The 18541-nt window shown below is 40.0% G+C and overlaps 2 protein-coding genes across 2 annotated transcripts in view; both read right to left on the reverse strand.

Annotated features, from left to right (window-relative positions):
- Nucleotides 1-18541, reverse strand: part of LOC136884107 (A-type potassium channel modulatory protein KCNIP2-like) — a 195869-nt gene that overhangs the window by 41030 nt on the left and 136298 nt on the right. The window lies entirely within an intron of this gene.
- Nucleotides 5050-18355, reverse strand: LOC136884231 (probable E3 ubiquitin-protein ligase sinah). The gene is made up of 2 exons (XM_067156290.2): nucleotides 18246-18355; nucleotides 5050-6683 (listed from the first exon to the last, which is right to left on the reverse strand). Exons 1-2 carry the CDS (start codon nucleotides 18347-18349, stop codon nucleotides 5837-5839), a joined length of 951 nt encoding a protein of 316 aa, XP_067012391.1. The 5' UTR covers nucleotides 18350-18355; the 3' UTR covers nucleotides 5050-5836.

An 18541-nucleotide genomic window follows, 5' to 3' on the forward strand; every position in this document is an offset into this window, starting at 1 on the left:
CTAAGAAATGTTTTCAACATTAAAATAATTGCTAATTTTGTTTCTAATTAACTAAGTTGACTTTTAATATACATATTTCTGTATATTCTTTTTAGTCTTTACTGTAAATGTTTGAAACTAATTTAAGCTAAACAGTTGCAACAGGGTATTTTTAAAGAGATCGCTGCATATTCTTGTTTCATATGTCCGAATCACCTCCACCCGCTGAGTAAAGCGGCACTCAAAACGTTCCCCGTCATTGAGGCATTAAGCTGAGAAACATAAATGGGCATGTAAGGAGCTGAGGAAAAAATGGGAAGTAGACCTGGAACTGTTGAGGAAAGACTCCATACATGCAAAGTTGACAATATGAAAAGATTGTCCTTAAACCCTTTGTTTTATCATGTTTATTCTTATCTCCCCCTTTCCATTGCTACCTGTTCACACACTGACCTGTCATTGTGTTTATTCTAGTACAAGTAATGGAAAGAAACAAACAAATCAAGATATATATATTGTACCAGGAACTGTTGGTCACCTGGAACATGAAATTTTAAAGTCAGAGATTTGTAACGGGACGGCCAGAATTTAGGTTCTCAACGGCATGGCCCGGCACTCAGCTTGCAGTCCACATCACCGATGATGCAACAGCGCATGGACAAGGCGTGACAATCTGGAAGTTTCCAGGTCATTTTCTAAAATCCCAACCTATTGGAATTTTGATTTAAAAACGACACCACCTTGTAGCCCTTGGTTTAAACGCAAATATATGCAAATTTGGTGAAAATCGACCTGTGGAATTGGGAGATATTCGAGGAGAAACAAATGCAATTTTGCATGAGGCTCAGGCGATCGCCCGGCTCGAGGATATAAAAGGAGAGCCATGTTAACAAGGTCAGAGTAATTTCAGCTTAACACTCACAGCTGTAGTGAATGCAGGCTGGTGAGAATGCATCTATACTTGGTATTCGAACTTACAATACAGTAAATTAATGTATTATTTGGGTCCACCTTTTCGATACAAAATGTAAATAGTTTAAATTACATAAATGATTAGAGACTAGTTTCGACCTAGTACTAGGTCATCGTCAGCCTAAAGCAAAATTAAAACACAAAATATCGAAGAAATTAAACAATGTAAAGACATGTACGGTTTCGTAAAAGTACATACCATGTGAGATATTGTGCAGCACTACGTTAAAAAATAACTCTCTGAAAGAGATTCATAATAAGTCCAGTGCATATTAAAAAGATGTTATAGAAAGGAATCCTTGAGTTGCTGGAATATGCTGGCTCCTTTAAGATGCAGGTATCCAATTGAAGAACCACTGAGCCGAAGTGCATCTTAAAGGAGCCAGCATATTCCAGCAACTCAATGATTCCTTTCTATAACATCTTTTTAATGTGCACTGGACTTATTATGAATCTCTTTCAGAGAGTTATTTTTTAACATAGTGCTGCACAATATCTCGCATGGTATGTACTTTTACGAAACCGTACGTGTCTTTACGTTGTTTAATTTCTTCGATATTTTGTGTTTTAATTTTGCTTTGGGCTGACGATGACCTAGTACTAGGTCGAAACTAGTCCCTAATCATTTATGTAATTTAAACTATTTACATTTTTTATTGAAAAGGTGGACCCAAATAATACATTAATTTACTCTATTGTAATCACAGTTCAACACGGATCTATCATTATGAAACTTATTTAATTTAATATTCGAACTTAGTACGGTACGCGAAGGATCGTCGAAACAGACTTGTGAATTCTGTGAATGATGTGACACTTAAAAAATGTTTGATCGCGTACTGACTTGTAAATTTGGTGAGTGCTATAACACGTAGAAACTTCTCGACAACACAGTGATTTATGATGGTGATAGTTACCAATTTCATGTTTCTAACTACAGTTTAAAATGTCAGTGACAAGAAATTACTTGAAGCTTTTCAATACTAATTATTGCGTGTGAATTAAGAGCACTTCTCAGGATATTATAGACCGTTTAGCTCACAGCTCACTAAAATAGACTGTAAATAACCGTACTTTGATGTGTACGTTTAAAAATTGTGGAATGGTAACACATTCATGGCAAGTGTGCAATACTGAATTACATTCTCTTTTTTTCTTCCACATTCGAACTCTGAATTTTATAGACCATTGTAGTGATGAAAAGACATTTTCAAGGGTTATTACTCTTAAATATTACGAGACTTACAAACATTCTTCATGAATAGACTCTATCATCGCGTATAGACACTAAAAAAATTACGTGAAGTGAAATTTGATTTTTGCAACGACATTAGTGGAATATAATTTCATTAACAAACTCTATTCCAAGTGACACTACTCTTAAATTTGATTTGAAGTAAGGACATTCCTATTTATTCTTAGTGAATTATGCTTTTAATACACTACAATTTTTGAGTGACATAAGTTAGGAACAATTAAACTGTACTAGAAATAGACTGTGAGATCTGAGTGATACTGATTACAGAAGATAGACCTAGGTGCATTACAGACTATGATTTCTAGTGCAAAAATCTTGAAATCTACTACCAGTGATAAGATACTCCATCCGTGTGCACTTTATTAGAACTGTGTTATATTAAAATAGGGCACTCCCGAAGTTAAGTCAGTTGGACATTTTCGTGTTCTACCAGTATATTTTGAATACGATAAATCCTGACAAGTGCCTATTACGCTTATCTACACCTGTCAACGAGGGAAAAGAAGATCGTGGTTCGACGAGGGATTCAAACGTGATACCACGGCGGACATCACGACATCCGACAACAGGGAGCTCAACGTTTGGTTCACTGAACTACATGTTTTTCAATCCGGTCCAGTGTTCCAGTAATACAGGTGATATAAGTGCTTTACAAAGTTTGCAGTTCCACCAACTTTTCATTAGTGGAACAGTAAAATCTGTGATTTTTGGAATGGGTAGCTCAATGAACATTATGAACTAGAATCATTTGGGTCTATCGCAATTATTTTAAAGATCAAGATTGAACTTTACAAGACACACTTTATTTTTCACTTTCATAATTTTGCAAATCTCAGTGTTAAATTTAGGTAAACTAAAGCATAAATTTGCGTCTTGACTACTAAAAACTTAAAAACATAATTTACGTTATGAGTGGTAAAATATTTTATTTATTTCCGTTCACTAAATGAACTTATGCTCAAAAGAGACGATACCAGAAGAGTTTGTTACTTTAATATATAATTTATTTTCATTCAAGTATAAATCTAAAGACAGAGAAAAATTCATCTTTTTGACAAGCCTATGTGCAGGATAAATGCTTTACTTTCAATAGCTTCAACTAAAGTTAGCCAGTTTCTGTATGCAAATTGTAATCAAAGAAAATGATAAGGAATCTACCTTTTGAGTTCAATGAAAGAATAAATATTAAAGAATAATACACTATCATTTCGCATACCCTCTCTGTACCGCTCCATAAGAACCCGAAACCCCTTTGATAAACCTCATGCTTTATTGTTCCCGGTACAATGCATATCCTATCTAAAGCGAGTTTCACTCATCGGTTGGCCGGCCTTGCGCCCAGCTTATCTGCCTCCAGTTGACTCATAACTTCTCGTTACATGGCACGGCGACAGTACGGGAATACCCGCACTTCAGGTCCGTCCTTAGAACGTGTATTAAGTGCCGATCTGTCACTCCAGCTGTTCTCGAATTGTTTAGTGTCACTTCAGGATATAATTCTCATAATGCCTACACATGTGTACACGGTAGAGGAAAGGGTATTTATGTACGACAATTATGAGAAAACAGAGTCTTGCAGGAAAGTCGTTAGGCGATTTCCAGCTGTATGCCTTCCATATAGAAAGACTGTGAGGAAACTCAAACAAATTGAGAGGAACTGGTTCTTTACTCGATAAGAAGCGAAGTGTTAAAAAACATGTACATAACGAGGAAAAAGCAAATGAAATCGCAGAAAGATTAGAACATACACCTACAAAATCCCTAACCCGACTTGGACAAGAAGCTAGGGTTTTGAAGAGCTCAGCATGGCGGGCTATGAAAAATGTTACAATTGACATAGCCTTAATTACGGAAGACGAACTAATGCATGTCAATCGGAGTTTCCTAAGACTGTGCCAGAAATGTGTGGATGCAAGAGGAGAAGAGGAGAACATTTCCAACATCTCCTGTCATAAAGTACGAGTTTATTTTCTTAATTCCTAATTTTTTAATTTTAACTGTTATTTCTTGTCACGCATGGATAAAGTGAGTGTAGTGTTGCTCTTGTTGCTAAGCCGTGGAACAGGGAGGGATGAGTTAACAGGAGGCAAATAAACTGGGCACGCCTGCTAGCTAACTGATGAGAAAAACTAACTGTATAATTTGATTCTTTTAATCACATATAGACTCATTGAGTTCATGCTTTATTTTTGTGTTTGTTCTGTGTTTATAGTCTTATACCACCTGTATTCAGCTTTTCTTGTGTTTATCAAGTGTTGCTTTTATCCCACTCTTCCAACATCTGTCAAGATGACCCTTCAATGCGTGTTAATGTTCACCCTCCTGACGAAGATGGGAAGCAGAAACTGAGTTTGTCGGGGGCTGAGAAGAAATATGCGAGATCGATGAGGTGAGAATCAACCCACTTAAAGAAGACAATGTATGAAGATGTCCTCATCTCCTCGTTCTGTTGCTCCCTCTTTCCAAACCGACTTGCCGTTGTGCTTATCCGAGAACATATTTCTTTTCAGGCTCCTACCCAGAGTCTCTCATATAAACTAAAATCACTGAAGTGGCGAATTTACTCTCCAAACCATAAGCTACAATATGGGAGGCGCGTGCATAGTTCTTGACCGTGCAAGCAGCCTGCACGTGTTTGACCTGGTAAGCTTGAGTCGCCTGTCTGAATCCCAGCTGTTAATGGTGAGACAGTTGTCATGCAACACTGTATTTTCGTACGTAAAAGTTCTGGTTTCATATTAATGGTTGCGTCAACAGTCATACCTCTCATTATTAGTGTGCAGAAAATCATAATTGTGTTTATGAAGTCCCTCATTATGATTGAAAGATTGGTGTGCTGTTGGTGCAAGACGAATAATTGGGCCTATTTTTTTCGAGACAACAGTAAATGCAGAAAGGTACCAAGATTACATTTTGACACCGTTCTTCCTTCAGTTAATGGAAGAAGAAAAATCGCGTGACTGGTTTCAACAAGATTCAGCTCATACAGCAGAAGATTACCTTCTTGCAATCTTGGAAGTGTTTGCAGACAGAGCGATCAGTGCTGGTCTATTTCCCCCTCGTTCTCCAGATCTAACAGTGTGAGATTTTTACTTGTGGGGTAAACTGAAAGAAAAAGTATACCGTACCTAACAAATCCTCACACATTGGAGGAACTGAAAGAAAACATTACAGTTGCAGAACACACTCATGTCAGCCAGAATGTGGTTACCAGATACAATGCCTGTATAACCCAGGAAGAATGACACTTCCAGCATCTTTTATCAGGTAGGACTTCATAGAAGATTGCATACACGCTTAAAGCAGGGCAGCCCAGCGCGACGTAAGTTTGGCTGAGGCAGCTGCCGCAGCGCACAGTAGCAACATTGTGTGCTGGGTCTTAGATTATGAGAGACACTGTACATGATTAAACGTTAGGGACTAACATTTCACTGGGAACATTAAAACTATGAGAAACTTTACTTTCCTAAAATGTTAAGACCAAATAGGAATTTACTTTCTTCAAATATGCCTTAAAAAGTAAGCACCAATATCAAAGGGAAATTCACGTAACAAAAAATACATACTCTAAAGAACACTAAACTCTAATCAAACAATGCAACAAGATGATCTGCCTTTTCTTACACGCTACGCGCCATCATCGACATACTCATCATCACTACCAGTGCCATCAGCACGAACTATAATTAATTTGTATAAAATCTCTCCTTTACCATTAACAAGCAACGAACATAATCCTTTATTCATTACCAAACACTTCTCCGAAGGTTCTATACTCATTTCATTGTATGAATCACAGAAAGGGACAGTAGAAAAATGTAAAGAATGATTCTGATCCCCAGATTTAAACTGAAAATGGATCTTATACTGGAGTCTCTTCTCTTCTTCTCCCAAATATTCGACGAAGAAGTAATTGTCTGAAGTTCCTTCAATTACCTCTCTGTTAAAAACAAAAAGTTCACCCCACACTGAGATCAAGAGTGTTGTATTGCTCATTTCTGATTCTTCACTGAAAGTAAACTTTAACTTGTTCACGCTCTCACAAGACCAACAATCGTCATGTTCATCTTTGACGTGGCTTAAAATTTCCGAAATGCGACCTTTCCACTCACAATCGCAGTAAACTGGACAGCAATACATTCTGTATGGACATTTACGACCATGCTCTTTCAATTCGCTTCCCATCACCATCACATTACAACCAACATCGGCATTGTTACAAGGGTAGGGTAGCTTAGAGGCTAGACTCTCCGCAAGAAGGTTTCTTATCCCCAGGCTTGAAGCATTACAGATGGGGCATTTCTTAACCTTTGCTTTGCATTCGCTGCATATGCTATGACCGTTGGTGCACTGTAAAATAGGAGGTGCCATAGGCTTGTAGCAAACACAACATTCCATTAATTTTAGCAGCTCCTGACTGAATCCATTAGATTCGAATATCTTCTTTTCAACCTTCTCTTCCATGGTGAATAATCTGGGGAGAAAAAGGAGAAACATTAAAATATAAACCACACGTCTGCAGATGATCTTGCACTACTTGCAAATAATACAGGACAAAACAAATTTCAAACAGAACAACTCAAAAAAATACAGACAAAAGTTGGATTACAAATTTCATTTGGGGAATATATATATATATATATATATATATATACACTGACTGACAGAGCAAATGCAACACCGAGAAGGAGTGGTCAGAACTTTATGCCAATTGCAGGGTAGACTGACGTCACTGAGGTATGCTCATGATGTGAAATGCGCCGCTGTGCTGCGCACGTAGCGAACGATAAATGGGACACGGCGTTGGCGAATGTCCCACTTCGTACCGTGATTTCTCAGCCGAAAGTCATTGTAGAACGTGTTGTCGTGTGCCACAGGACACGTGTATAGCTAAGAATGCCAGGCCGCCGTCAACGGAGGCATTTCCAGCAGACAGACGACTTTATGAGGGGTATGGTGATCGGGCTGAGAAGGGCAGGTTGGTCGCTTCGTCAAATCGCAACCGATACCCATAGGGATGTGTCCACGGTGCAGCGCCTGTGGCGAAGATGGTTGGCGCAGGGACATGTGGCACGTGCGAGGGGTCCAGGCGCAGCCCGAGTGACGTCAGCACGCGAGGATCGGCGCATCCGTCGCCAAGCGGTGGCAGCCCCGCACGCCACGCCAACCGCCATTCTTCAGCATGTGCAAGACACCCTGGCTGTTCCAATATCGACCAGAACAATTTCCCGTCGATTGGTTGAAGGAGGCCTGCACTCCCGGCGTCCGCTCAGAAGACTACCATTGACTCCACAGCATAGACGTGCACACCTGGCATGGTGCCGGGCTAGAGCGACTTGGATGAGGGAATGGCGGAACGTCGTGTTCTCCGATGAGTCACGCTTCTGTTCTGTCAGTGATAGTCACCGCAGACGAGTGTGGCGTCGGCGTGGAGAAAGGTCAAATCCGGCAGTAACTGTGGAGCGCCCTACCGCTAGACAACGCGGCATCATGGTTTGGGGCGCTATTGCGTATGATTCCACGTCACCTCTAGTGCGTATTCAAGGCACGTTAAATGCCCACCGCTACGTGCAGCATGTGCTGCGGCCGGTGGCACTCCCGTACCTTCATGGGCTGCCCAATGCTCTGTTTCAGCAGGATAATGCCCGCCCACACACTGCTCGCATCTCCCAACAGGCTCTACGAGGTGTACAGATGCTTCCGTGGCCAGCGTACTCTCCGGATCTCTCACCAATCGAACACGTGTGGGATCTCATTGGACGCCGTTTGCAAACTCTGCCCCAGCCTCGTACGGACGACCAACTGTGGCAAATGGTTGACAGAGAATGGAGAACCATCCCTCAGGACACCATCCGCACTCTTATTGACTCTGTACCTCGACGTGTTTCTGCGTGCATCGCCGCTCGCGGTGGTCCTACATCCTACTGAGTCGATGCCGTGCGCATTATGTAACCTGCATATCGGTTTGAAATAAACATCAATTATTCGTCCGTGCCGTCTCTGTTTTTTCCCCAACTTTCATCCCTTTCGAACCACTCCTTCTTGGTGTTGCATTTGCTCTGTCAGTCAGTGTATATATAATGTCACACGTCAAAGCTGAAGCACCAGCTATTCCACTAAACAATACCGAGCAAATTAATACTGTAAATAAATTTAAGTATCTTGGTGAAATGATTAGGCCCTATAGTGGTCATGATCATTAAGGCGTTGAAGTCTAAATGGTATGACACCATGGTTAGCTGGTTCGAGTCCCGTTGGTCGGAAAAAATCACTAGATTGGGTGCCAAAAGCCTGTATTAAATCCAAACTTGGATTAAGGGGATATGATGCTGTTGATGGTGATTCACCCATTGGATGGGGATGTTAAGCCTTGAGCAGACCCCTTGGTGCTATTCGACAGGAGTAGGCTATATACCAGCACCAGATTTCACCCTCTCCCTTCTTACTATCATATATCATGTCATTAATTTTATCTCATTAACCCCTCCGATGAGGTCAACGTCAGGAAGGGCATCCAGTCATAAAAACCCACCATGACAGATTCATCTCCCCTCATACCTGACCCCGTACAGAAACGGGACAAGGGTTGAACAAAAAAATAATCTTGGTGAAATTATAACCTGGCACTCAAATGAGAGAACAACAGAAGGTGGAACATTTAAATTACAAATAAAACGAATTTCCGGGCCAACATACAAGAAGAAATCTCCTTTGATGAATACCAAATTTCAACATTACTATTCTGTCATTAAGCCTGAAACGACTTACGCTAGTGAAAGTCTATTTAAATTTAACACCATATCAACAATGGATAGACCGCAGAAGGTTGATAGGATTATCAGAACAATCCTTAATAAAAAGCACTAGGTAGATGGACAATGGAGATTGTTGACTAATGCAGTGGTATACCGGGAAATTAAGACAATAATAGCCACAATGAGAAAAAGGAGAATTGACTTTTTCCATCATATATCTAGATTAGATGAAATCAGGTTAGTGAAATAACTAACTACTTTTGAAAAAAAAAAAAAAAAAAAAAAAAAAAACCAACACTGGTTCAACGAAGTTGAAGATTATTTAGAAGACTTGTATTACAATGCAATCAACTGGAGATAGAGAATAGAAAAGGATTCTGAAGAACAATCAAAATTTAAACTAAAAACTTTGCAATGAAAACAATATGTCACATCTGATGAAGAAAGGGCAGCCAGATCGCAAAGAATGAAGAGGTTTTGGAAAAGGAAGAAGATGATGATAGCTTAATTCTCAGTTAATTCTTTAAAGACTTAGATCTACAGTAGGCCTATATGATTTGATTTAAGTGTAAATGAAAAAACAAACAAACTACACATGTAAAAAATTCCAACTGCTAAGGTATGAAAGAAATCAGAAGCAAATGAAAAATCATATTTAGGACTTGCTGTATTATGTAAATTTTGCACATCTTTTGGCATAGTCCAAAGCAAAATGTAGCTCCCACTGAAATCTCAATTTCATTTATGGCTGTAACAGTATGGAAGCTTCTGAAGTATGGGGCTAACGGCAATTGGAATACGACTGGTGTGTGTGGATGTTATGGAAGGTCAAACAGATACGAGCGAGATATGATGATGATGATGCTTATTTTTTAAAGGGGCCTATCACCTAGGTCATCAGCCCCTAATGGTAGGAAATATGACAATTTAAAATTCAAAAAGTGGACGATGAACAATGATTATGAACCTAAACCAATCAGTAGATCTGACCTGCAATGTCCCACCTTCCCAGAAATTAACTTAAAACAACAGTATACTGACCAAGGGGCTGCTTCCAAAGCACAATCTTGAATCGATAATGCTTGTTGTTTAAGTGGGTCCAAAATCCAGGTTAACGGCCCCTCATAATGGTACTTATTGCTAGTAAAGTAGAACCACAGTATTTCTCACGTAGTGGTACTACTCACAGGTAACACAAACCTATGGTGTTTCTCACATAATGGCACCACTCATAGGCAACGCAAACCCATGGTGTTTCTCACATAATTTGAGCGAGATAAAAAGCAGTCCAAAGAGATTGATACAGAAAAGAAGAGGCACTATAGGCCCTGCTTTAGTGACTTGGGACACAAGTATAAAATTAATTACTGGGGAGTTATTGGTATGTTGTTTGATGTGTGTGGAACAACCTCAAAGTTCTCTGTGAATATTTTCAAAAGGTTTCGACTCCCTACTACTGATACCAATATAAATGGTCCGTTATTGGACATTATAAATTTTCCAGCTAGCTCATTCTTGGTTGCCAGCGTTTCGCCCTCGTGTGCTAGGGTGGGCTCATCAGTTGGTACCTAGCACACCTACCAATACGCTGGCTAGTGCATACCGTGGAGGCCACTGCGTAGGCTAACTGGAGCCACCGGCAGTGCCAATGCACTAAGAGACTTTGTCTCATCACTAAAAATTGATGCCTGCTTGGCCATCAGATGATATAGATGAGCCCACCCTAGCACACGAGGGCGAAACGCTGGCAACCAAGAATGAGCTAGCTGGAAAATTTATAATGTCCAATAACGGACCATTTATATTGGTATTATAAATTTGCTCATTCAGGACAAATATTTCAGATTCCCTATGGGAATCAACATCTATATCATCCCTACTACTGTTCTACAAGAAATGTCTACTGAGATTCTGAGAGATTCACCCTAAATAGTACCTACAAAATCATCTGTAGCTGCCCAAAAATTAATAAATACTGCAACATTTTAAAATATTCCAATTAAAATTAATTAAATGTATTTTCTTATTGTCCTTATGGATTAATCAATAGGCAAAACCTTTGTGGTTTCCTTAGTATTAGGGCAGATATCCTTAGTGGATTCTCTCTCTCTCTCTCTCTCTCTCAACAATGGCAATAGCACTTTCTAGCCCAATGAGGAAAGCAATGACAAACTAACTCACACCTCATCATGCCTTGTATGCCTCACTATGCAGCTGTCATGGCAAAATTTAAGCCCGTGGCTGCCAACCTTAGTAACATTAATAGGAATTAAAATTTATGGAAATCTTGCTTGGAAATCCTTTTAGAAGAGAGATGTGTTCTTTGTGATGTCCTGGAATCCACCGTCCTGCCCCAAGAAGTACATTTACTTATATAACCAAACATATGCCCTCACTCCTTATGAACAGCGTGGAGAGGATTTTGGGACGCAATCTATTGATTAGAAATTGTATACAACTATATCTCCTACCCTGCCGGCCAACATTCTGATGGTGAAATTTTTTTCGACAAATGGGACTCGTCCTAACTAACCACGAGTCAGAATATATAGACTTGACGCCTTAACAATCATGGCCAAATCCTTCAAATATTTGGGAAGTGAAATAATGCAAGGTTGGACAAGGAGATCATCAGAAGCGTACAAACAGGAATAATAATAATAATAATAATAATAATAATAGAAAACAAAAGTAATGGATTGTAGTCGAATGAAGCCAGGTGATGCAGGAAATACTAGATTAGGAAATGCTTAAAGGAAGTAGATGAATACTGTTACTTGGGCAGTAGAATAACTACCCGGTAATGATGGTAGAATTAAGGACGACAAAAATGCATACAGTCGCCGAACTTGCATTCCTATTGGCCAACGTAAACTTGCATGTGGCATCATCATCGTTAATCGTAACAAGATTGTATTACCAACCTGCGCAGAATAAAAGCACAAACAATGCTGAATACAGGATTCACTTCTATCAGCGTGGAACAAACCTGTGTTTTAATAATAATAATATTATTTGTTTTACGTCCCACTAACTACTTTTATGGTTTTCGGAGATGATGAGGTGTTGGAATCTAGCCCCACAGGAGTTCTTTTGGTGCCAGTAAATCTACCGACAGGGGCTTGACATATTTTAACACCTTCAAATACCGCCAGAGTAAGCCAGGATCGAACCTGCCAAGTTGGGGTAAGAAGGCCAGCACCTCAACCGCCTGAGCCACTCAGCCTAGCAACTTTGTTTAAAAAAAAAAAAAAAAATATTGAAAAGAGTTAAATTCCACCACTGGACCCTATAAAATGTGTTCTAATCGTCAATCTGAAGTATAAAAAGATTTGCAATTCAACTTTCCGTCACTAGACTGCATAGAATGCATGGCTATCGCCCAAACTGTACCGTAACCAGTGCAGACCAACGGTGTTTGCACAGGGGAAATTAGAAACCTAAGGCTGCTTCGTGGCTCTAACCTGGGGGCTTACGTCCACAGACCCCCTTTGCTTGTCTCCACCCCTACCTTATCAATCCAGACAAATGATCTTGTGGACCCCTGACCTAACCAGCGCAGACCAATGGTGTTTGCACAGGCGAAACTAGAGGCCTAAGGCCACGCCGTGGTTCCAATCTTGGGGGCTTGTCCCATCTTAGTACTTAACTAGAGAGGTTGGCAGCCTTGTCCACGAAGAAAAGACAATCACTCCGGACGGACTAATACTGGAAATAACGGGCTTATGTTTTAATGTGTTTGCAGATGACATACTGATCTGGGGAGTCAACAATACAGAAGTGCAAAACAGTGGTGATGATAAAAGCAGAAAGAGAAGGAAAAGGAATCGTTAGTACCAGGGGACAAAACCTTCAGGTTGTTGAATCCTTCAAATATTTGGGAAGTGAAATAATGCAAGGTTGGACAAGGAGATCAGTAGAAGCGTACAAACAGGAAATATGTTCTACCAGAATGTAAGGAACTTTGTGTGGAACAGGAAAGTTCCTATAAAATGCAGAGATAATGTACAAGATGTACTATTTTTTGTTAGTGGCTTTATGCCCCACCAACACAGATAGGTCTTATGGCGATGATGGGATAGGAAAGGCCTAGGAGTTGGAAGGAAGAGGCCGTGGCCTTAATGAAGGTACAGCCCCAGCATTTGCCTGGTGTAAAAATGAGAAACCATGGAAAACCATCTTCAGGGCTGCCGACAATGGGATTCGAACCTGCTATTTCCCGGATGAAAGCTCAAAGCCGGGCGCCCCTAACCGCACGGCCAACTCGCCCAGTAAGATGCACTATACCCCTATATTAATGTATGCATCAGAGACTTGGACTTTGACAGCAAGAGCTGAGAGTAAAATTCAGGCAGTGAAATGAAGTTAATGAGGACTATGGTAGGGAAGACAAGGAGAGATAGAGAAAGAAATGTTGAAGTCAGAAAAAAGATACGTGTAGAAAAACTGAGTGACAGGATGGAGAAGAATAAATTGAGGTGGTTTGGACATGTTATGAGGATGGAGGAGGGAACAATACCAAACCAAGTGTTGGAGGCTGTTGAGAACAGTATAAGAAAAAGAAGACTGGACTGGAATACTTTATAGGAAGGGGAGTCAGGGATTGGTATAATTTACCACAGAAGATGTTACAATAAATTTCCAATTTCTTTGCAATCATTTAAGAAAAGACTAGCAAAACAACAGATAGGGAATCTGCCACCTGGCAGCCATAGCGGCAGCAATCAGGGCAATATACTACATAAAGAACATTAAGAACCTATCTATCAGCACGGCGATGGCACTATTCAGAAGTGTAATAGCCCCGATCATCACCTACGGCATACAGATCATCTGGCAAAAGTTAAAAATAGGTGAATTAACCAAAATTGAAAAGGTGAAGGCGATGTACATGAAAAGAGCAATGGGAGTAGGGAAGACAGCCCCTTCACAACTTCTATATGAGATGATGGGAGAAACCTACTTCATAGAGGAGATCAGAATCCAACACCACCTACCATCAACAAGACCATATCAAGAGCTACTAAGGAACCAAAATAAGAAGAGAGAAGAAATACAGCTGGAATTCTACAACTCGCCTACTATGGTGGAGAAGTCCTGGACCAGAGAGAACCAGAAACAAAGACATGTAATAGCCAGACTTTCAGTACACGGCTTTCACTACAAGCCGTGTGTTAACAAGCGATTTCACAAACCAGACGTAGATTGCGTGTGTGCTGTGCGGCAAAAACTGTGACGCATACCACATACTAAAGTGCACAAAAAGAACGAAGTCGATCACAGACTACTGTAAGGACTAGGATTCTGTACTATGCTCAACTGAGGGCACCTTCTTATTAATCTGCTACCTGGGTGACTGTCCTAAATGCAGATCAGTAGTGACTGAAGAGGATTGGTGGAAGGAGAGGCAACGGTGGAGAAGTGCCATCAACACCCAGACCTGGCAGGAACTGGACAAGAGGAAAGTAAAATAACAGATGATGACAGTGCAGTGTGCTTCCAATTCTTTACTCATATAATTTAGGCTTTTATATATGTTTTGTTCTTAAAAGATCATCAAATTCATTCTTTCTTTGTATTGTATACTTTTATTTCGCATCAAATAGTGTGGGTTTTCTTTTACAGGTATGTTATAGTGTAATATTTATACTGAAGTTATGTTCGACAGACTGAAAAGATTTTAAGTTACATTCAACTGAATCACCACTGGAAAATATAGCTTCCTCCTTTGAAAAACATAAAATCAGATAATGCTCCACCAACTCTAATTCTCTACTCTGAGTTTTATTTTCTAAAATTTAGCCACCCATTCACCCACTCTTTTGTCTGCTCCGATAGCCCTTATTTTTGTCTTCTATGATCTACCCTATAAAAAGCCTTGGATAGGTCAATAGCGATACAGTCCATTTGGCCTCCTGAATCTAAAATATCTGATTGCTGGAATTTTATACATTGAGTCTCACAGGAACAACTTTTCCTAAACCCCAAACCGTCTTCTATCAAACCAGAAGGTAATTTGGTAAAAGTGACTAATATATTCAGAAATAATGTGTCCCGAGAGCTTATCAGCAATGCATGTCAAGCTGACTGGCCTGTACTTGGTGTGTGTGTGTGTGTGTGTGTAAAGTGCATTAAGAAATAATAATAATGTTGTTATTGACTTTACGTCCCACTAACTACTGTTACAGTTTTTGGAGATGCCAAGGTGTCAATTTAGTCCCGCAGGAATTCTTTTACGTGCCAGTAAACCTACTGACACGAGGCTGATGTATCTGAGCACCTTCAAATATCACCGGATTGAGCCAGGATCGAACCTGCCAAGTTGGGGTCAGAAGGCCAGCGCCTCAACCGCCTGAACCACTCAGCTCGCCAAGTCAAGAATTGATATGAACGGAGAGCAATCTGCTTGAGAGTGTATAGTGTATTACGTCATACTGTGGACGGCTATGAAGTTACTGAGTTGTGTATTATGTGTTAAATTGACTTCAACCAGACTTCGGGTGTGCAAATTGCGTATGTCCTACCCTTCACTACTTACCACACCGAGCGCTATTCAGCACTATTTTGTGCGTGTAAAATGCTGTATATTAGTTGGCCGTGACTAAGGGCATTTTATTCGTGCTGTTCGTGAAGTTGTCCAATAGTATATAATGACTTCTTACACTAAGCACCACTGAGTGAGTACTGAACTAAATTCCTGCCAACTGGATGGTCAGATAGTCCATTTCTTTTAGTCATTTCTCAGCTGTTCTGCTTGTTGGCTCATCAAACGCCTTGCTGCTTAGCCCATAGAAGCTTAATTGCATAGTGTATGTTATGTGACCTTAGTTAAAAAGCATTATATTTTCTTTATTAGCATTAGAGCAAGGCAAGGATCAATGTACTGAAAGCAATGGAGAAGAATCTGGTACATAAACATGGTTCAACTGACATCCTTATTACTTTCAAGCCAGAAAATTATTACAAGTTGTATTATCAGAGAATATTCTCATGACTTAGGTTACTGATTCGTGACCAGTTCTGATGAATCAGTTCCATCTTGGAACTAAGGATGGGAAGCACAATATCACAAATGGCTAACTTCATTATTTTAAAACTATCAAACATGTTGCAAATCTGATGGTAATGTAGTTCTCTCTAATTTATATATTCAAGTTCTGCACCTTCTATTCCTGCAAAACTTCAGAACATTTTAAACTTTGACAATTTCCAGGAGGACACAGACTTAGACTTCTCATCTGATTCATCTTGTTCTGATGTTACTGAAGGTACATCACAGAAAAAAGTGAAGAGGATGTCACACAAGGAAGGTGCAAGCAGTTCTTTTTTAAATCCTTCAGAGAAAAGTCAATGACATTGCATTAAGTGAAAAATTCCATACAGTTTGAGTGTCAGTGCATGAACCATCCCATTATTTTGAAGAAACTGGACCTGTCAGTAAGACAAGTGGAAAAGTGTCAGTACTCCAAGGTCGCGGAGGGGACATCCAACTGGGAGCAGAATAAAAGGAGACAACAATGGTTACAAAGGAAAGAAACAAAGCCTGCAAGAAATATGGGCAAGGAGCTCACAACTACACAGGGTATCCTCGATAGTTGTTGCAATCCTTCCTGTTCCCTGGCTTATAGATAGGTGCAATTGCAATTACTGCTTTTGTCTAATATGAATGTACCTTGCCAACACTCCATGCTAATATTATTCTATGAAGCCATTTCATCCCTGCCTTCCCACTATACTTCACCATTTCAGGTCTTAATTTCATCTATTCCTGCTGCTTTATGGCAATGGAGTTTATTTACCATCCTTTCCACTTCCTGAAGTATAATTTCACCAACATAATTTCCCTCAAGTACACGTTATAATCTCCTATCTCTTCCTCACTACCCCCCTTACCCGAATATCACTTACTCCTAGCACATTCAGATGCATCCTCTTTGCTGACTCAGCCAGTTCTACTTTCTTTCTTCCATAAGCCCCATTAATATTGACAGCTCCCCATCGAATTCCATTTTGTTCGCCAAGTTGTTTCCAAGGAGACTCTCGCCTGTCAAATGGGAGTGGGACTCCGTTACTCCCATAGGTCCAAGGCTTGCTTAAAATGTTCCGAGTTCAGTAAATTCGTGAAGCAAGATGCTACCCTACTTACACATGGTCCAAGTGAGGATCGCTCCTCTAACGGGTTGGGGACCACCGGTGGATTGTATAGCCCTAGCCGCCTTAGCACAAGGAAGACCACGAGTTAGAATATGTCTGAGATGCCCACTCCCATTCCATAGCAACTGGTATCCTGACTCTCAGGACCACTTACTAGGCCACTCAGCTGTTGCCCATGGTTCAGGAACTAGGACGTGACTACAGTAACCCACACCATGGACCTTACCTATCTTTATAAGTATTCTACCAACAAAACTACAGGAAAAAAAAAAGTAATATGTCCTATTTTCCCCAACCCGAAAGTGAAACAGTAAATCTGACGTACGTAATCTACGAAGAGAACTACGCTTTTAAATATATCACCGAGCTTGGTTACATCTTCAATCACCGAACACACAATATTCACTACACTAACTGGATCACTCAAACAAATAAATACTTTATCACTATGAAAACATAGATCACCATCAACAGCTGACCGTTCCGAACGGTCTAACAATGGAACATTTTAAATTCTTGTTTTATGTTGATTTCCTCGTTTCTATTATGCGATGGTTGTAGGACTTTTTACAGCCAATGACAGACAGACCGGTCTATTTATTTATTTATAGGTTTTCAGATCTAAAGATAGTTGAACAACTGGTTATAGCATTTTCAACAAAAGTAAAAATACTACTGCAATGAAATAAGTGAGGTTATATTAAGATAATAGAATATGAAAGAGACGATGACGGTACTCCACTGAAACAAATTTTCGCAGTGTATGATGAGATGACACTCGCTAGAAATAAATACATTACTGGATTCTGATAACGACAGAGCTTTGAGTGAAATGCGGTACGATACCTCTTTGTTTATCCATTATATAGTACCGGTAGTCGAGTGCAACCTGCAACGTTCGCAATATCCCTTTTTACAAGTATCTCTTTTAATTTTGAACAGCGATACACAGTTCAAATTAGCTGACATTTAAACTACTAAGAGTACACACCGCAAAACTTTAATCTATTTGACAGCTTACGGTTTCGCTTGAAGCACCTCAGACATTTTGAATTACACTCACAATCCTATCTTAGCACATGACCACACAATTTCAGCATGAACAATATGTAACTGAGTATACTTACCGTATATTTCCTAACAGAAACGACCGAAAAAGTCTTCTCAGACGGAAATCATACTTCAGCACTGCTAACCGCACGATCAATAAACACCATGACACACTGTCCATGTGCTGTTCCAGACTCCGGACAAAGGAGCGGGCAGGGTTGCCAACTGCTAGATACGCATTATCACCAGATATGGATTTGAAAAAATACCAGACATCGCCAGATCTGGATTTGAAAACTCTATAAATTCTCCAGATTTAGTAAGATACGGCATTAAAATTACACTTACCTTCTTTCAGTTGTGCTGTTCTGCC

This window comes from Anabrus simplex, chromosome 12 (genome assembly GCF_040414725.1).
Source record: "Anabrus simplex isolate iqAnaSimp1 chromosome 12, ASM4041472v1, whole genome shotgun sequence".
Lineage (NCBI taxonomy): Eukaryota > Metazoa > Arthropoda > Insecta > Orthoptera > Tettigoniidae > Anabrus > Anabrus simplex.

Excerpts from the sequence above, each read along its gene's own strand:
- LOC136884231 (XM_067156290.2), bottom strand. The coding sequence starts at position 18,349 with ATGGACAGTGTGTCATGGTGTTTATTGATCGTGCGGTTAGCAGTGCTG. Across the intron at positions 6,684-18,245 it reads TTTCTGTTAGGAAATATACG|ATTATTCACCATGGAAGAGA; the intron begins GTAAGTATACTC and ends TTTTCTCCCCAG.